The sequence below is a fragment of the Ambystoma mexicanum genome, chromosome 1q (genome assembly GCF_040938575.1).
Source record: "Ambystoma mexicanum isolate Mex_15411 chromosome 1q, UKY_AmexF1_1, whole genome shotgun sequence".
Lineage (NCBI taxonomy): Eukaryota > Metazoa > Chordata > Amphibia > Caudata > Ambystomatidae > Ambystoma > Ambystoma mexicanum.
In genome coordinates, this window is record NC_090922.1 from 19,918,979 (window position 1) to 19,940,042 (window position 21,064).

At 46.7% G+C, this 21,064-nt stretch overlaps 1 protein-coding gene across 4 annotated transcripts in view; it reads left to right on the forward strand.

Annotated features, from left to right (window-relative positions):
- DCAF8 (DDB1 and CUL4 associated factor 8) overlaps positions 1-21,064 on the forward strand; it is a 1,562,653-nt gene that overhangs the window by 798,639 nt on the left and 742,950 nt on the right. For all 4 annotated transcript variants that reach the window (XM_069635433.1, XM_069635432.1, XM_069635430.1 and 1 more), the window contains exon 7: positions 10,548-10,620. In XM_069635433.1, coding sequence (XP_069491534.1) covers positions 10,548-10,620 — 73 coding nt within the window. The remainder of the gene's footprint in view (positions 1-10,547; positions 10,621-21,064) is intronic.

Sequence of the window (21,064 nt, forward strand, 5' to 3'; positions counted from 1 at the left end):
AATTGAGTCAGTTGTGCATTTCAATGCACTTGGAGCTCAATTTTACCTCGGAGTATACATTTTAGAGAAATAAAAAGGAACGTGGTATACAGCATGACATGTGCTAAACTGGCATGAGGTGAACTGCCCAGATAAACAAATTGCACCATGAAGTAGCTTAAGCGTATGGCATCTGTTAAGTGACTCTGATTTCGAGGTTATTACACTTTTTGACTACACTTTAACTTCTATTTTAGTTTTGAATGTAACTGACAGGTTGTGTTCAATAAAAAAAAATGAAATGAAAAAAACCGCACACTGCAGAACCAGAGATGATGCTCTTGGGATACTGAAGTGTATAACCTTCCCAAAGATGTCACCCGTCATCCCAAAGGTACTCGATGTATCTATCCATCTACATAATCTGGGAACAAGGACCAGGTCTGTATTTATTTGAACGTGGCCTTCCAAGTTATAAAAGATCAGGTTGACTTATGTGAGTTTTATTTGCTCCGTCAAAAGAATGCGTCTGTTTTTGTCAGCCTTCTGGTGCTGAAAACCTCTTGATTGAAAGCAATGGATAAATAGAACAGCACGTTGTTCAGTTTTTCACGTTTGTTTTCGTGCTCCAATTTCCCCTGTTGTTTTTACATCTCCCCTTTACCTTGAGTTGTTGAGCAAAATACATCTCTGTAGTGCATTCCCTCCTTCGACATACTCTGGTGAGGAGAACATAAATGGGGCTGAAAAGCGTTGTAGACAGACTGGCCTTATTCTGAAAGACCAATTCTGCATGTTGGGCTAGACATGGGAGCAGAACCGAACCCTCTGGTCAGCATGTAGGCTGCAAAGGCGCATGGGACGCGCTCACTCGAAACATTATTCTGTTCTGCACCCTGACCGTGCAGTTTCACATATCACCCGTTCCTGGGATGGTGCTGAACAGGAAGCAGAAACTGGAGCAGAAATTGATCACTTCACTGACCAATTAAAACGCATATGAAATGCAACTGCACATGACAAATCAGCATGTGGGACTTCTGGCTCGGACACGCATGCTAAATTTGAAATGAGGTTATCGGTTTGATACCCCAGAGTTTTACATTCTGTGGGAAATTCAGTTTTGGTATTTAAAAAATAACCACACATCTACACTCATTACATTTCGGCACGGGTGGGAAACAGCTCTATAATAGTTTTACAGTGTCGGGGCGTACCTACACATATGATAATCAATTAAAGTTAAATACCATCTTTAGGATGGTTAAATACCAACCTTTAGAAATCACCCATGTAATATTAAAAGTGAATTGCACTGCCATTTTTCTGATACGTTTTCAGCCATTTTCTTTTTTTTTTAAATCTTTCTTTATTTGACTTGACAACATACCACAACAGCAAGGGATGCACATACATCCATACATCACATACATTTAAGCTGGTTGGTCAGGGACCGGGTGGCATCACAGAGGAAGGTTAATGAGTCCTGCACATTGGGCATTGTCAGGGGGGTGGGATGGGGATGAAGGATTCAGTGTCCGAGTTCACAGAGGACATGTAACTGTGAAATTTCCACCATATATCCCTTGGTTTCGAGCGCGGATGCTGTATTGCGCCCCAGGACTCCTCAGTGTCTGATGCCCAAGTGACTGCTCCGAGCCATTGTGTATAAGTGGGTGCTCTAGGTTGGAGCCAGATCATCAGAATACAGCTAACAGCATGCAGAGCCCAGCAGGTTTCCTAGAGTCTCGCCCCAGTTTGAGAGGGGTCTATAGTATGGTCCAGCATACTAGGCAGTGTCGAACATATTTCTGACCAAAATTGTGATAGGTGGGAACAAGACCAGATCATATGAATGTATGTCGCCTGTTCAGAGCCACCTCTGGGGCAGTTGGGGGGAGATCACTGAACATATGGTGCATCCTGCTCGGAGTATGATGATATCTGTGCAACACCTTGAATTGTATTAATTTAAAACCGGAATTGAAGGATACATTATGGGTGCGTGCACACATCCGGGACCAGCGAGCATCTGTTAAATCCTCCCCCCAGATCCTCCTTCCACCGGTGTCTCAGCTTGTTGAATGAGGGGGCAGCTCTGGTCTGTAGTAGAGTATAGAGCCTAGACACCTTTCCCCTCGAAGAATCGAAGGAGCATAGCTCAGCTATTATGGGCTCATCAGGTGGTATCGTAGGGAAATTGGGATATTTAGTTTTGGGATTCTTCCGGAGAGAGGAGTACTGCAACCAAGCCGATGGTTTCCGTTTGAGGGAAGAAGGAAGATCTGACCATTCAAGGAAGTTGCCCTGTACATAAACATCTCGCAGTGCCATGAAGCCCGCGTCGGCCCATCGGGATACAATAGATTGTGGGACGCGCGGGACCTCCGGAAGGAAATTCCAGAGCGGAAGGTCCCCGTGAAAGGGGTGGGGTGTGTCGAACAGTTTCCAAAGTTTAGTGAGGGCTAGAGATGTGGTAGCTACTGGATCTGCTGAATCAGGGTCCGCCTGGGTGGGTTTGAGAATGAGGGAACAAATTTTGCGGTCGCTGACCATCAGTTTCTCCAGCCGAACATGTGGGGGGGTCCGTGGTGTTGAACCAGTGGAACATGAGTTGGGATTGTGCAACCAACCAGTATCTAAGGAAGACCAGCACGCTGAAGCCTCCGCACTCCATAGGGGTGGTTAATGTTGTTAATTTGAGTGGAACTGCCCCGGAGTGCCACAGAAAGGTATTGATTGTGCCGCGTGACGTCTGGAAGAAGTCATCCCCTGGCCATATGGGAAGATTTATGAAGCGATAAAGGAGCTGGGGTAAAACCACCATTTTAAGTATACCTATTCGGCCTGCTAAGGAGATCGGGAGATTGGTCCAGCTTGTAGTTTTAGTGGCTAGGTTTGTGAGATAGTTTAGATAGTTGTCCTCATGTAGCATCTCAGTGCATCGGGAAAACACCACCCCAAGGTAAGTGAACTTGGATTGGGCCCATGTGAACCCCATTTGGTCTGATGGGGGTTGTGTGCATTCGGTGAGCGGGAACAAGACAGACTTCAGGCAGTTCACCTTGAGTCCGGATATGTGCCCGAAGCGAACCACGTCCTCTAGGATTGGGGCAAGGTTAGCATCTGGAGATCGAATATACAGGAGGGCATCGTCAGCGTATAGGGAGACTATATCGGACTGGCCCGCAGACCTCTGTGGGCATGCGATTGGCGCATCATGTCTGCAAATGGTTCCATGGCTATAGCAAATATTAGCAGGGAGAAGGGGCAGCCCTGTCACGTTTCTCTGGCTATTTGGAAGGGGGGGGAAGAGTACCTGTCCTCTGTGCGGACCCTGGCTGATGGGCTTGTGTAGACTAGTTTAACCCAGGCTCGAAAGTTGGGACCAAATTTGCATTTCTCTAGAGTCCAAAGCTTTCTGCATATCTAGGGAGGCCGCCACTGCCTGTACTTTCGGGCCAATCCTACTGATCACATTGAATAGGTGTCTAAGATTAAGGGATGTGGAGCCGCCTGGGACAAATCCCGCTTGGTCCGGGTGGATGATGTGGGGGATCAGTTAGGCCAGGCGCATGGCTAGTAGTTTGGCATAGATTTTAAGATCACAATTAATTGAGAAGGGACGGTACGAGCCGCATTGGGTGGGTTAGCTTGCCAGGTTTCAGCAGCACCGTTATCGCTTCCCGGAGCGTGGCGGGGAGAGGAGTATGCCGTTTTCACAAGCCTCCTCCCATAGAGCCAATAGGTGTGGGACCAGAAGGGGTTTAAATCGTTTATAGAGTTCTATGGGGAGGAAATCTGGGCCGGGGCTTTGCCTGATGCCAGTCTATGGCCTCTGAGAGTTCTTTGGGAGTGAACGGCCGCTCAAGGGAGACACTGGCGTCAGTGGAGAGGGAAGAGAGAGGGAGGCTATCTAAATTGGAGTCGATCTCTGATATCTGGACACTGTCTGTTTTTGAGTATATTTTTGAGTATAGGGAGCTATAAAATGTAAGGAATTCCAAATTAATGTCTTGTGGTGACGTAGCCAGTGTTCCATCGGGTCTCTCTATTGCAGGTATATTGGGGGCTCCGAATTCTCGGCATATCAGTCTGGCCAGCATACTGCCCAGCTGCTCTCCCTCACCATACTTCCTTACAAGATGGGGGCCGTCTAGAAATGTAACCTCACGCCCGGCCAGACTACAGAATCTGTCCAGCTCTAGCCCAATAGCGCTAGGGTCGCAGGGGAATTAACCTGGGCATATTGAGTCTCGAGAGCGGAGAGGGTCGACTCGGTTCTCGCAATGTCAGTGCGGATTTATTTCAGAATTATTTCAGGATTCCAATTCCCTTGGAAATGGCGACACCTCTGACAATATGCCTTGAAGGATTCCCAGAGAGTGGCTTGTGAGGACACAGAGTTAGTATTCATTTCAAAGAATTCCTCAATAGAGGATTCCAGTTCAGAGCTAAAGACTAGCTCAAGTAGGGAATGAGAACTAATTTTCCACCGCCTGGGATTGTCATAGTCTAGGCCCCAGTTCAGGGCGATGACCACTGGCGAGTGGTCGGAGAGAGTGCGGGGGAGAATTGAGAGGTGCGATAGGGATCAAATCAAAATATCTGATATAATCCACCTGTCTATTCTAGAGTGGGAGTCATGTACAGAGGAGTGGTAGGAGTATGCGCATGAGTCTGGGTACATGAGGCGCCTATCATCTGCAATCGATAAGTGGGGGAGCGTTATTAGAATGGAGTGGGCTGCTCTGGAGAGCCTGCGGGGTCTGGAGCCCGATCTGTTGAGGTTGACATCCAATATGGTATTGAAATCTTCCCCCCCATAGGATGGGGATAAGGGGGAACCCTTCTAATACAGAGTCTAGGTGTAGATAAAAGTCAGGGTCATCGATGTTTGGGCCATAGATGTTTAATATGGCCACCTCTTGGTTTTGTAGTGTGCCTAGGTTTAGTACATACCTGCCCTGTGGGTCCACCTGCGAGTGGGCGCACTTAAACTTCAGACTTTTGTGAATTAGTCAGGACACCACGGCTCTGGGTGGAATAGTTGGTGTAATATCTCTGGGGTCCCCATTGTTTAGCAAATTTCTCAACTTATTCAGAGCGTGCGTGGATCTCCTGTAAGCATAGAATATTAACGCCATGGCGTTCCGCATACAGCTGTATTTGTCTCATCTTTTTATGGTTACCCAGACCCCTCACATTCCAGATGATGAACGTTAGATTCTTATCTGACATTTGTATGGAGATGTTGGTTGAAATTTAATCTGTAGTGCGGTGGCGGCCAAATCCGACCCGAACAGGGTGGACTCAGTACTTTGCAGGTATAACCGCACCCCGATATCGCAACATGTGTGGTATCCCTTGTGATTGTCAAGCCTTTTTTAACATAACTCCCCTTGCCCCCTCCCACCACCCACAGCCCTCCCCCAAACAGAGGAATGATATCCCAGCATAACCACAACAACCAGATTAACGGCATCAACACCTGGGGGCCTGAGAGCTGGCCTGGCGGTGCTGCCTTGGACTGGGGGTCATAAGGATATTGGTACTTCAAAACACAGTAAACCAGCGTGACCCATGAGGACCACGTGAATCAAGGATCATCTGCACAAGATGGAACTAAGCCGACTACTAATACATTCTTGTGAAGAATAGTCTCAACCAGGCTCGGAGCAAACATGAGCCTATAAACAATAGGGGCTTGGTTAGAGACAGCAGAACAAAATACCAAGTCACCAGAGTGATGAGGAATCGACCAGGAAATGTTTCATCAATAGATTTTGTAGCCTCTTCCGGGATCGTGAAAAAGAATGTTTGATTAGAGTGTTCAATTCTTAGTTTTTCAGGAAATAGCATGGAGTATTTAACTCCCAAGTCTCGGAGTCTCTTTTTCACTGCCATGAAGGTTTTGCGCTCCTGTTGCACAGCAACTGAAAAATCCGAGTACAGATGGATCCTTGCCACCCCAAGAAGTAGCTCCCCGTTGGTCCTGGCCGCCCTCAGAAGGGCATTGCGGTTTCGAAAATTTAAGATTCTAGCTATGATGGGACGTGGAGGTGCGCCCGGTCTGGGCTTCGCAGCCAGGGAACACTGGGCTCTTTCACCTGCCAACTGGGGGGAGAGTTTGGGCGTATCCAAGAGTGTTAGAAGAATGCATTCCACGTAGTCCTCCATGGGCTCTTTGATATTGTCTTCCGGTATTCCGATTATACGTAGATTATTACGCCTTGAGCGAGATTCAAGATCGTCCTTCTTCCTTTCCACTGCTAGCACTCGACTGGAGAGTGTGGATATCTCAGCTCGGAGGGAACCCAAGTCATCTTCGGTGGCCCCCACTCTTGTTTCAATCTAAGCCACATGGCCATCAGTCTTCTCGATATGGGCTTTTATGGAGGAGATGGTGCCATTCATATAGTCTAGTTTGGTGTGCAATGTGGTGAACCCCTCGCGGATATATTCCAGCATCTTCTGCGAGTCGTCCGGGGCCGGTGGGCCCGAAGTGGTGGGAGCCTCCTCTAGGGTTTCGACCGCCGGTCTAGCTGGCGTTTTGGCAAACATGTCTAGTGAGCTCTGTTTTTTCCCTGCACCAGCTCCCTTAGTCATGGTGTCCGCAGATTAGGGTTCCAAGGGATATAGGCAAGAGTGAGTGAACGGTGATCTTGAGTAATGTGACGGTTGTTGCATGGGGGGGTATCCGGACAACTGTTAATGCGGATTGTTGGCTATGCTGTGCCGGATTTTGCTTCTTAAAGATGGTATCGACCCCCTCCGAGGCTGGTCACAGTGTCCAATGACAGTTGTTTCTTAGCTCTAGCCCCCCACGGGCGTCCTCCAGATGATAGCTTTACAGGTTCAGCTGATCTGCGTCTCTGGGAGTGGCGACTGGGACCACTCAGAAGGTGAGTAGCAAGTGGCCCGCTCACCGGCAGTGGTAGCTCAAGGGCCCTGACATGTGCAGGATGGGTGCCGTTGGTCAATGCTGGACCATGCTAGTAGATGGAGCCCTGTGGACTATTTGGTGTCCGCGGAGTAGGGTTCCAAGGGGCTTAGGCAAGCGTGAGTGATCAGCGATCTTGAAGTGAAGTTGTGGCGATTTTTGCGGGCTATCTGGACAACTGTTAATGCGGATTGTTGGCCAAGCTGTGCCGGATGTTGCTGCTTAAGGATGGTATCGGCCCCCTCCGAGGCTTGTCACAGTTTCCAATGACAGTTGTTTCCCAGCTCTAGCCCCCCTCGGGCGTACTCCAGATGAGTTTTACAGGTTCAGCTGATCTGCGTCCATGGGGGTGACGACCGGGACCACTCGGAAGGGTGAGTAGTGAGTAGCCCGCTCACCGGAAGTGGCAGCCCAGGGGGCTCGATGTGTGCAGGATGGGTACCGGAAGTCAATGCTGGACCACGCGAGTGGATGGGGCCCTGTGGAATGATTAAAGTATCTGCATGCTGTTTGAGGTTAATAAAGTTGTCCCAGCAAGATTGTATTCCCCTTTCGATCTTCTGTATATGCACCACAGTTCTGGGGTTCCCAGTTCCATTAGTGCATTGCTGAGGCGGTAGTAGTGGGGGGGAGCCGTTAGAGGGGGTTTAGTTATGAATTTGCCTGTCTTAGGCAGTGTCCGGGAGTCAGCCACACGTCGCCTGGGTGTCGGTGGTATGAGAGGCCTGTCCTCTGGGTTGGCCCCAAGCTGCAGTCACTGTATTACCAATGTTAGGATTGTGATGGGCTGCGCAAGGTGGGGGGTGTCTTGTGCAGAGTTGCCCGGTGAGGCTGGACCCAAGTGCTTATGTGTGTCTGCGGGGGGTGGGGGGGTGGACTCCTTACAACTTATTTAGAGGCCAGTCCTCGAGGCGCGGGCGTCACCTCCAGCTGAGCGCTGGAGTCGAGGATGTCTCTCGGTGCCTCTGGTTCGGACCTGTGAACAATCATCAGCCGCTCCTCCGGCTGGGGGGGGGAGACGAGGGAGCCCCCGCGGCCAACAGGGCCTGCAGCGCCGAAGTATAGGCGCAACCCGCCGGGGGCCCCACCCCTCCCCCGGGGCTCTTACTGTGTCGGTGTCCCTGTTCAGTGCGTATCCAAGGAGGGGGGCAGCTGGGAGGGGTCAAGTACCCAGCGCACCGGAGCGGGCTCAACGGTAACCCCGTGCTCCTCCCAGCACCTCAGACCACGAAGTCAGGGGATTGGCGGCGTCCGGACTCCACTTCTGCCCAGCGGGGCGGACCTCAGATCGATATGTGCCGCAACTCCCAGTCTCTCGATTGGGCCAGTACCGGAGAGCGCAGTGTCCGTAGTTTAAATATGGCCGCTTGGCGCGCTCCCACAGCCGGGGCGCCCCTCCTCCACGAAGGCCAGCTGCGCCACGTTGTGTAGTGGATGAAGGGGGCCGTGGCTGCTGGAGTCGCCGCACGGGGGAAGACAAGTGCGCACAGTGCCAAGTCCAGCCTCGGTCGTTTCTCCGCTCCCCGGGGGTCCCCCGTCTCGAGAGTCGGGGAGGATGTGGTGGAGGAGTTCCCTCTGTGGCCACTGCAAGTAGAGGAGGATCTGCTGCGTGAATGAGGTTCTTTTTTTAGTTTTTAGTGTTCCCCAGTCCGGAGCTCGGCACTCAGGCTGCCATCTCTATTCAGCGCAACAGCGCCCCCCCCCGTTTTCAGACATTTTCGAATTGGAGTAAACCAATACACAACCAATGAAATATTTGTTTTCCCTAAATTGTTTCCTGATGTGATCGAAACAGGTCACTGGGAGGGTTTCGTTGTAGCTCTTTGCAGGTTGTGACTAACCTGGGTCAACGCAGGAGCTGGACGTTTTCCTCCGATTAGAGGCACGTTCCCCTCTGGCGAAAGTCAAAAGCACTGTAGTGTGTGCTGCTCTTAGAGAATATCGCAGTTTGATCCAACTGGCAATCATACTTGTGCAATCTCAGAAGCCCCAGCACATCCCTGTAATGTAAAATTACAGCTTGTGAGGTACACACATTCTCACAACTTACCTTAAGCTCCTTTGCTTCATGTCAAGTCATTGACTTTTGCATAGTGAACTCTAAACTGTTCTGGTGCCGCACTAAGCCATCTTGTGCCTAGTCCGACTCCATTACTGCCATGACATTGGATGTACTGTTGCTGGCATGAACATGTAGCCTGATATGTACTACAGTCTGGGCAATCAACCCACCTTGTGGAGCGCATAGCAGGTAAATTAAAGAGCAAGATATAAGGCAGGGTGGAAAGAAATGTCAGGTTTCTGTACCCTCTTCTGTCCTGAAAAAGAAATCACATTTGTTTCCTTGAGAAAGAGTTTTTTATGAAATCCATTCTCCCCAAATGTGTGCTAGCATGTAGAAATGGGGTCTGGTGTGGGGCCCTGCCAAACACTGGCACAAATGAATCTCCAGCAAAGGGTTGAACTCTTCAAAGCAAGGCATCACCAGATTGGTTATATCCTTTGTCAGGTTGTGCTGTCAGATAACTCTGGAAAAGGCAGTCACTCTTCACTGCAACACTCGTAAGTGTGAGAGATTTGGATTTGGGCATACGCCATTGTCCTTATAAAGGTGACTTCAGAAGGTGGGCATTGGGGGACATCTACTCATTGAATATAAGGTACATTGACCAAATGATGAGTTTTCAAAACCGTTTTGCTGCTAAGCATTTACACTTGTGTGTTTATTTTTGTATTCTGAGGCTTTTCATACTATCTGGGAATAGTCAAAATCGAAACCTGTAATTCTCTGTACGAATAGTGGAGGGGTGTTAGACAGGTAACTTTTTCCTCACAGCACTGAACATGCAGAATATTCTGACTACCCCCATACCAGTTTACAAACTGCTTTCTGTTTACTTATGAGAGACCAAAGAAATATCTGGGATGACTGTCGGATCTTTTCCCTGTAACAGGCAAGTAAGATTAACGATGCATCGATAGCCTCTGTTAACAGGGAGATAATGATTGGTTGATCTTCAGTGACTCTTTGCAGTGAGTTTTAAAACTGTTATTCCTTGAGGCTAAAAAATGAATGAGGACTACGGTAGTTGGCATACTAGAAAAAAGTCTAGTGTACTGTAACTTGAATTTGATCAGAGTGGTTCAGTAAATGATTTATCGTAGTTTCTGGCTGGATGGGTTCTGCAACTGCCAACTCTTCCTGTTTGTCTGAGTCGGTCAATTTAAGGGTTATTTTTGAGAGTACCATAAGCTTACCTATTATAGTGTTGCCCATTTTCTTTAGACTTGCTGTGTTAGTGGGAGAAGTTGGATGAAGGATGGCACAGTTACTGTTTCCATAGTGCTAGAAATTAAATGAATTGCAGGGTCATTAATGTAAATCATTCTGCTGTTCTGACTTTCATTGAATTTATACTTTCATTTGTAATTAAATCATGTGGGGAGGCATGGAGAACATGGTTATTCAAAGTGTAAAAAGAACAAGATAAACAGATGACGTTAAAACAAACCGGTTGTGTCATGCTGTGCTGCTGCCAAATGTAGGTGCAAAAATGACTGCAGTGCATCGCAAGAAGAAAGGATGTATGTTCCCTTTCCTCAACCCTTTGCTTTCTTTCTTAAGGATTTATGACCAGCGGAAAATTGATGAAAATGAAAACAACGGAGTCCTTAAAAAGTTCTGCCCTCATCACCTGGTAAGGAATTCTGGACTGATGAGGGAATAATGTCATGCAGTAACTGATTGTTTTGTGTAGACACTATTCCATTAATGAAAAGTGAAAACTACCACGCTGGCATTCAAAAAAGACAATATTTTGGAGGACATTTCCCCATGCTATGAGCTTTCATGAGTCATTTCTATTTTGGGGTGTGTCCGTTGTGGAAACCATCTACCAAATTTAGTTTGCAGGGAGCTTTAGAAATGTTAACTAAACACAATTTCTTTTGAAGGAGCTGTACAGTACAGCAGTGAATCAGAATATTGCAGCATGTAATGGGTGGATACAAGATTGCTCAATATGTTAATGGGAGGCTGAGTACATGTGTTCACAGGGAACTGCAATTTTACATGCAGTTAATGTTACTTCCATATAATTTATATAGCCATGATTATGAAATCTAAATAAAGGTGGCAATCAAGTAATACAAATAAAAGCTTTTCCCATGTAGTGTTGCAGAACGTAAAACCACAAAGACTGTGAGTAACTTGATTTGTCCACCAACTGGCAGAGCCAAAGGGGAGCAGATTGACAAAACTACGATCCTGAAGCAATCTAGAATTGCACCCCATTGTCTTCTTTAAGTTGCTCTAACCGGTTTAGACCCTACTTTAAACAGTGGTCAGTTTTCTTTGAAAAATAAACCTGTCTGAGCCATAAAGTTTGGGGTTTGAGTTGACCCTGAAAGAACCCTTTGATATTATGTGGCTTATGCACACCAGAAAATTTAGGACAAGCTCAGGTGATGTGGTTGGTGGTTGTTGGGGGCGGGGGGAATTCCACAGGTCACACAGGTTCTGCCCTTCGCCCGTGATAGTACATCCTGTGAGTGGCAAAGTGCAAGGTTATTCAGATAGGGTGTATCCGATAAGTGCAGAAAAAGAATGGGGGGGGCTCTATGGGTACAGATACAGGCCCCAGTACAAGGGGTGGCCAGGAAGCAGTGCAGTAGGGTGGCAGGGTGAGCAGGTACCTGGGCCCATAGGACAGGGGGTGGCCAGGTGCAACCGTGCCAAGAGAGAAAGCAGATCAGCAGGGGAGAAGAGGGGCAAAGGCAGAGTTGAAAAGGAAGGTCTTGAGGAGCTTCCGGAACTGTATGTGGTTCTACTCACGTTTCAAGGTGGCAGGGAGGCAGTTCCAAAGGGAGGCTCCAGCTGAAGACAGAGATCTACCCCCAGCTCGTTTCTTTGAAAAAACGGACCCTGAGGGAGTTAGAGGAGCGAAGGGCTCGAGAGGGGAGGTATTTACGGAGGGATAGTTGAAGGTATTTTGGCCCCAGGCTCCAGAAAGCCTTGTGGACAATGCAAGGGGTTTTACATTTAATCCTTGCATCCACTGGGAGCCAATGAAGGGATTTTAGAGCTGGAGAGATCGATCCCAGGGCTTGAGGCAAGGATCAGTCTCAGTCCTGTTCTGGATTAGTTGTAAAGGGTGGAGAGTGGAGGCAGGTAGATTAAGAAAGAAGCTGTTACAGTAGTCCAACCTAGAGAGAATCGGAGCTTGGGAGACAGTGAGCTTCTGAGGTAAGGAGAGGAAAGGAAGAGTACCTTTAAGGAGGTGCAGTAAGAAGTTTGACTTTTTAGAGACGTCAGAGATGTGTGCAGAGAAGTAAAGTGTGGAATCAAAGATGACCCGAGGTTCTTAGCTTCAAGGTAGGGGCAGGAGGGGGCCAAGGGAGGCCGGCCATAGAGTGAGGGGAAAGGATGTAGAGGGTGTACCAATGAGGAGGATCTCTGTCTTGTTGGCATTTAAACAAAGATCATTGGCAGCACACCATTTTTGAATGGTGATTAGACAGTCGGAGATGAGGGAAGGAGAGGAGGTGGCTGAAGGAAGCCTGAAAATGAGTTGGGTGTTGTCAGCATAGCACTGGAAATTTGAGCATAAAATAGAAATGCAGTAGGCGAGAGATGCCAGGTATTGGTTGAAAAGCCAGGACGCGAGGTTAGACCCCTGGGGAACACCACAGGTAGAGAGGGAGACAGAAAATAGGAAGGACCGAAGTTGTACCTGGGAGGGTCGATCGGAGAGAAGTGGTCATCCTGGCCAGAGCCTGATCAGTGATACCCAAGTTGTCACAGAGACGATTGAGCAGGGTGATAAGATTGTCCGTGTCGAAAGCAGAGGAGAGATCAAGTAGGATGAGGACAGAGGAATGTTAGAGTCAAGGTTGGAGAGCAGGTCTTCACGGATGTTCAGGAGAGCAGTTTCCGTACTTCTGGCAGCTCTGAAGCCGGATTGGTGGTCATGGAGAGAGCCAACAGAGTCAGAATGAAGGTTAAGATGAGAGATGGCAAGCTTTTCCAGGAGCTTATCCAGAAAGGGAGCAATGGAAATTGGGTGATAGTTAGCCTGACAAGAAGGATCAGCTGTGGGTTTCTTGGGGAGAGGATGCGCAAGCAAGTGCTTCAGAGGGGAGGGGAAAGATCCAGAGGCAAAGGAGAGGTTGCAGAAATCGTCACGGGCCGGAGTGAGGGTATGTGGTCCTTAATGGTTTTAGAGGAACAGGCATAGACCTGTTTTGATGAGGCTTTCATAGATCGGACTTGTCTAGCGACCTCATCAGGGGAGAAAAGAGGAAAGGCCAAGAAAAAGGGAGCGGGGGTAACTGAGGGCGGGCCGACAAGTAGAGAGGGGAGGGGAGAGGAGGAGAGTGTGGGCAGGATGTCCTTGGTTTTAGAGATGAAGTGAGAGGCAAGGTCATTGCAAAGAGCCTGAGAGGCGAGAGGAGGGGTGGATACTGCAGCAGGGTTGGCCAGCTCCTTGCAGATTTTAAAGAGCTCCATATGATTGCCTATATGGAATTATCTGACTCTCCCAAATCATTACAAGTTCCATAACTTGAACAAGAAAACATTGACTTGTACACACACTTGTCTGGTCCACGCACTGGTCACCTGGCCACTCTGAACTTGGGCCAAGGTGCCTGCATGTCTACTTGCACCTCACACTGCCTCTTTGCTCCCCTGGCATTCATGGTCTGTATCTGTAACCCGACAGTCCCCTCTCACTGCACTTGAGAGCCACAGTTGGCTACACTTTTGATTATCTGCACTTCTCCATCCCTTCACCCCCTTTGGCACTTCTCTGCTTCCACATCCCTGCACTTGCGCGATCTGAATGACACAAGGCCTAGTAAGATTGTTGTTTTGTCCTTCCTCTGTCCCCCCCGTTGTCTTGTCATGCCTAGATACACTTGTGTACAGGCGCTCTATGAATGCCATATCATACCATTACCAAACACAAAAAGCGCCTATCTCTTTAAACAGGAGGCCAAGGCAGAGCGAGAGAGAAACAAGCAGGGAAGGTCCCTGTATGGAGAACGTCTGAGGGAGACTGAGCCAACGCAGGCCGCAGAATCTGTGAAGACTGGAACGAAGAGCTTGGTAGTGGTGTGACTGTGGACAGGCTGTCTGCTCAACTACGCTGATACTACTGCACCGACAAACTGAGTGATGGGCCGAGCGCGTGTAACATTGAGAGACCAGGAAGGAGAAGGAAAGATGTCGGAAGTGGATGTTAAGGAGAACAAATGAAAAGAAAGAAGGTCCCTTATTCCTAATGGCGCAACGCAAATGTCCCCCCATCCGCATCGACACTGAAGGTAAAGGGGAAAACTGGAACGCTGGGACGCAAAAAGGGACTAGTTATAGAATCGGAAATACTTGTCCCAGTACAAATGATGAGACTGTAAAAAGCCCATTGGTCAATATAAACTGTCTTAACGTGATAAAGAGAAGCATAGCACCTACACAGGGGTAGAAAAATAAAACAGGAACATTGCTACTTTGGGAAAAGAGGAAAAAAAACCTGGGTCTAAGAAGCACAAATTGGAATACCATGGAGAGAGATCATTGTACACTAAAGATCCAAGGGGTCTCTAGGATTGACTGTATACAAAGAACTCCTTGGAAAAGCTGAATCACAACTATATAATTATCCATCGTCCACGAAAAGAGACTACATCAGAATTCTATTGAAAAGAGAAGGATTCAGACAAGAACCAAGCAACCAATAATAAAGCGATAGACTATCAATCCCGTAAGCGACGTACAATAAATAGCACAAAGGATCACAAGAGACTATTTGCATATTAGCCAAGAACAAGTGCAGAAGCACAACCTACAGGAGAAGGGAGTCCTTCTCCTAACCTTAGTTGGTTATAAAAGTAGTAGGGTCAGGTTAGTTTTGGACGGTGAACTGGCCACTCGCAAGCACCTTAGTTGGTAAAATAGGAAGAGAATCATAGTGGTTGGTAAAGATGGGCATTCTTTTTTTCTTTAATAAAAACATGTTACAAATGTCCTCAGACTCCACGTCCTCCTTCTGTTTCGCCACAATACGAAGATGGGCAACCTCTAACTCTGCAGGTGTGCCAGTAAAGGAAATAGGGTTGACTTTATCTATTTCCTAAGCCGTATACCAGCCTACAAACTGCAGTTAACTCCAGCACCTGAAAATAGTGTATCAGGCTTGGACATATGTTCTAATATGCCATCCTCTTACAAAGAATTCACAGGTGGTGGTCCGTGGAAGGTTAGCTCTCCCCTCCAACCGCAAACCTAAGTACACACACACCAGCAGCTCATTTATCACAGCGAAAACTAACAGGGAGTGGTTGAAATGGTGTGTATTACCCAAGTGAATAGGGAACCCAAGCCCTTTATACTGATTCTAGCAACTGGATTCATATACATGATAACCCATCTGATTACAAACTGCTCTGGACCACTATCATGAAACCACACTGAAAAGGTACAGTAACTGTGATCATCTCTAGAACCACAAGTGAACGCAATAGCGAAAAATGCTTCTACCACCAGCGACTAATAAGAGGGATACTCCTCTACCTCAACTTCCCACACAGCATCCTTGCTATCATCTCCTTGGTACTATCGCGACTAGGCTATGCAAACAGCCTCTACCTTGGAGGGCCAAAACGCCTTATAAAAAACAACCCATCCAAAATACCACAGCAAGGCTACTCCTGAGATAAAATAGAAGAGACCACATCACACCAGTCCTGAAGTCTGCACAGCCTACCAGTAAAAAAAACGCATTAACTTTAAAGCCCTCTGCATCGTCCACAAATCGCTACACCGACAAGGAGCTGAATTTCTGAAAGCAAAAATCAACTGCTACCAAACGGGAAGATGCCTAAGATCAAGCCGCCCAAATAGAATCTAAACAAAAGGAAATTTGCAGGAACCACACTCTTCTATTTGATAACCAAACTATGCAACTCGGCACCAAAGGAAATAATGACGGAAGACCACCTAACTTTCAGAAAACTACAGAAAACCTTGCTATTCAACTCACTGAGACCAGCATAAAAATGTGCACTCCCACAAACCATACACTGGGAACTAAGCAAGCATGGGACAATACGGATCGAAGAACCAATAATAAAACAGCCACACACCCAGAGCCAAACCGAACCCAACTAACCACCTACCCTCCACTTTTCCACACCTCTCACATACTACACACACCCAAAAGGGCCAGCTAAACTGCTCACAACCTGCACCCACTACTAACCACACCACAAGACCAAACAGTTGCAAATAATAAACAACCCAGACACTGGACGCTACCACTCCAGACACAAAAATCCCACTGCAGACAGCAAAGCACACCCAGAAAGCTCATACATGCAGAGACACCAGTATCTGATGGTTCAATATGCACCATCAGAAGAGCACAACTTCTATCCTATCCCTCTTCCCTCACTATATCTAGTGAGGGAAGAGGGATAGGATAGAAGTTGTGCTCTCCACTCATCTTTCTTACAGAGCCACGTGAGCGCCTGGAGACCATGCAGTAGGCAGCAGTGTGTGGTTATAAATCATCCTAACAGAACATGAAAGCTCCAGTGGGAAAGTCTGTATCGATTCGTGCCATCTAGATCCTGCAATTTGGGGCAGTACTCTGCCTGGGCATTAAGCCAGACTGTGTCCCTACCACCAGCCTAGCAATTTTCACCCAAGCCACCCAGCCAAAATCCTAGTCAACCTCAATCAAGGATAGGGTCATGTATGACTGATGGCTTGACCTACCTTGGGAAGAAACACTTTTTTCCGTTGTGTCAGAATAATGTCAACATTAATTATATTTGTTGGTGTAGTCGTCCGAACCCAGAGCACACGCGTACATATAGACCGGTTAGACGGTAAAATATCTCGTAGATGACATTAAAATAACTCATTATGGACACGCATGCACATGCACATATGAGCTAATTGATAACATTCATTGGTTTATTTGTAGCTGGATTAATCCTGTTCAAGAGCAGTTACAAGGAACAGGCTTTTCAATGACACTTTGACATCTCTTGCAGCTAGACTGACTGTTCACTTAGACTGTTTTTAAGATTTTTTCTTGCTGCTAGATAAATAATGTAATAAATGGCAAGATTATTTCTCATTCACCATCTAAGAAAGCATTGAAAAATAAATTGCTCCATTGCCTTAGGAACAGTAGTTATTTGTATACTTCCCATGTATAATGTATAAAGACTGATTTGGTTTTGACGTTCACCTGTAAAAAAAAAATATTTTTTGTTATGCAGTTCGGATGTAAAATGTATCCTTTTAAAATAGGCTCTGCTGCAGTTTGATCATATTTAAAATCCTTGGTTTGAATTGCAAATGTCACAATTAATATTTTATCATTTGAAAATGAATTGGGAAATTATTGATAAAAAGGAATGAAATCAGGATTTGTCACCTATAGACCCCCGCAATCCCATTGGACAGTAGCACTGACAGACACAAAACCCTTTCCTTTGCCTGAGTTCTCCTTTTTATCCATTTATTTTCCCATTATTCCCATATTTATTCAGTCTCTCAATTAACCAACAAGGGTGCGATGCATGAACGGGTGGAGCAAATTTAGGTCAAGATGTGCAAGTGAAGATGATGGGTAAGGTTCTACTCTAGCATTTTCCCTATCTGTTTTCTGGCTTCTAGGGACATCGGTGCCAACAAAAGGAAGGCATCAATGTGGGCTACAGCACCCGAGTAGCAAATCGGCTAAATCTTTCTCTTTGTGTCAGAATGATTAGGAACATGTTGGGTTCCAGGGTCTAACTCTTTTCGAGTGCTATTATGCTGAAAGAAGGTCCTGGATAAAGACTCTCCCTTTAGAACTCTGCTTGCAAGCAAGGGATCCTGCCGTGAAATTGAGCGTTTAGGAGGGCAATCCACTGATCGACTCCTCTTTATCTAGCCTCTTGGAATATTGCAAGCCTTACCCGGAAGTTGGAGATCCCAAGTTTAACTTTAAATCTAGTTTTGATGTAGTAATATTTCAGGAGACATGCAATCTCTTGGCAACTCAACTAACTGGTTTGGGCTGTTTTCTTTCCTTGGCTAGAGTAAGTAAGAGTGGCCAAAACAAAAGGGGGCTAACCACCTACATTACCAAGAAATACCTTGGCATATGTGTAAAGGAGGATTGAACCATAACACTATTGGCTATTTGTATGAAGGTGATGCATAGTTCAATTGCTATTTTACATATTTATAATGCTCCTCATGGGCATGGCTTATGTTTAGAGAACCTCTTAGATGTGGTTCAAAGGGTTCCCGATAATTCACTGTTGATATTGGGGGTGACATCAATCTGGGCGATTGCTTTGGGGTTGGGGCTCCATCTGAGGAAGAAGATTTTGCATTAATAATATTTTACCACTTTGATGGGGGATGCTTTGTTCTCCAAGTTGGAACATTTTTTTGTTTTTATGAGCTGGGATTGCGGTCCATTAATGGGCATCTTTCATCTGAGACTCCGGGGCCATTCACTTTTAAGAGCATATGCCTTTACTTTTCACTCAAGTCTATAATTGGCCCTACCTACTTGATCTCTGAGAGTTGCGTCGACCAGAAAGTGATCATGACCTGCTGATTTTAACCATCTGTGACCACCAACGTATGTTAAGTTAACCGGTTAATGCCGGCAAAGGCAAATCTGGCACCACGCAGAGGCCTCTAACATGGGATATGGTGCATAAAGCACTTAACTCTAATAAGTTTATTACTACCTTGCTGAATGAGACAGAAAATTGTTTAATAAGTTCCTTCAGCTGTGTATGTAAATGTCTGATACAATTATGATTAAAGTAAGTACGTTCTTGGCTTACAAATCCAAAATGAGTACTAGTATAAAACATCCTCCAGGCTGATGCACGAGGGACTCCAGATGTATGAAAACTGTCCTCCTTGAGAAATTTAAGGACCCCTGAGAAGCAACTGTGAGATTGCAAGGGTAACCTCTAACTTTAGCCGGTCCTGAGGGACAGAAGAAATAGATGGGAAGGGGAGGCCTGGTGCAGATTTGAAACAGCAGCTTGCTGTAAAGATAAGAATGTATTCCTGAACATAGTGGCACATGGTCTTGGTACTGTCCAAAATCATGACAAAAATGTGCCGTTCTCTATTTTGATTGATCACTTAACTCGCCTGTATAATCGCATGACATCTACAAATACTCACAAACTTTTGACTGTTAACATTGTGAATGGTGATCAATTCATTCAAGACCAAACCCCCATTGTTTTCAACCTGGAGGAAGTCCGAAAGTCACTAATTATGACTCCAAGTGGGAAAGCACCTGGGCCAGATAAGATCCCACTTGCTATAGTCAAATTTAACAATGTGATCTGAACCCAGTTTTTACAAATATTATTTTTAATGCATTTGCTGCTAGTAACTCCTTTCCACAAAGTTGGGTTAAATCCATTATTGTCCCTATTTTCAAGAAGGGAAATAGATCTGACCCTAAATGCTACCAGGCTATTGTATTTATCAATGCATCAGCAAACTGGTTTGGTAGGCTTATATATAATAGAATAATTGACTGGTTCAATCATAATATAGCTGCTGAGGAACAATATGGATTCAGAGCTGTTGAAACATTTGCATCTAAGGTTAATCTTAGATAAATATGTCCTGGTGGGGAGGGAGTGGCACTATGGGCTGGCTGGAAGATGGCGGCCTAACACAAGCACTCTGTACCACTTCCCTCAAAGAAACCCTAAACCCATGTTGGACTCTCCTCTGACTCCCCACCCCCCCTGCCACCTGCCCCAGAATAAGCAGCAGAGTTCCCTCTGTCCACCCTCATAGGGACGAGACAGATGGCGAAATCTGCACACAGAAGTGGCTGGAGAATAAAGGGCCTGGCGAGACCGATGCACTGTGAGGTATCAAGAACCGAGCAGTAAGCAACACCGCCTGCACGGGGGAGGCCCCGGGTTGAGCTTGCGCAGATAAGCTCCCAGAGCGGGAGGGATAACGCTGAAATGCAGCATAAAACTGTGCAGCAACAGAACGGTCCGACTGCCGCCACCCCCTCAGGTGTAAGCTCAGATGAGCAGCAGGAATGGGCAAAAGGGGGGTATGTAAAAGGAGCAAGAAAGAAAGCTTTTGGCACAGACATGTGTGAGTGGAGGTGATGTGCTGCCTGTCCCCTTAGATGTAGGAGATGGAGGTGGGGGGTAGCTGACCCTACAGTGGGGAAAGGAAAAAAGAACCACAAAAAAGATGAGGAGAAGCTTGCCCAGAAAGGGGAAGATCAACATACATGCCAGTGGAGAGCAACATGGCGGCCTGGTGCACAAGAAAAGCACAAGGAAGAATGGGGTCAGGACTATGAAGAAGATGCTGAAACAATCTGTGCACATGTTGTGGTGCCGGATGGGATGAGGTAGAAGAGGAACGCGGCAGGCGTGGAAGGACAAGCGAGTAAAGAAGACCTGTTGAGTAGAAGGGACTCTGAGATATGCCTTGGAAGAGAGGGAGGAAAGGAAGATCAGTCACGGTGAGAATGTATTGAGGCAAGCACATAATCTAGAAACAACTTGCTACTCCAGGGGAGCATGGAGAAAACCATCTAAAGAAGATGTAGGCTGCCACAATAGAAGAGTGTTTGACCGACTATGGGCCAGCATGGAAAAAATAACAGCCAAATTTGTTCCAACCAACACAAGGCGATGGCGACAGAAAGGAAGTAGCACAGGAGTGCAGTGAGACTCTGACCCTCTGTAAAGGACCGGAGTGCGGTGTCTGTACTCCTGCTCTCTATATGGCAGAGGAGAGGCACAGATGACTTCAGCCAAGGTTCTCTATTATTGGTAACGTAGTCGAGCAATCCAGGCCTAGCTTCTCAGGAGCTGATGCGGCCTGGTTCTTAAGTACAGTGTAGCCCAGAAGCACCCACAAAGGAATGTCCGCACACTGTATTAGTTAAAACAGTCTTTATATAATTAAGGTTCAAGGTTATATACACAATGACAATAACTCACTTTGTGCTCAGTTAATCTACAATGGCAAATATATACAGTTCTAAGTGGTACCACACTTACCAGATTTCATTACAGTGCATTAACTGTACTCTGGTGAAATGTCACACAAATCAATTA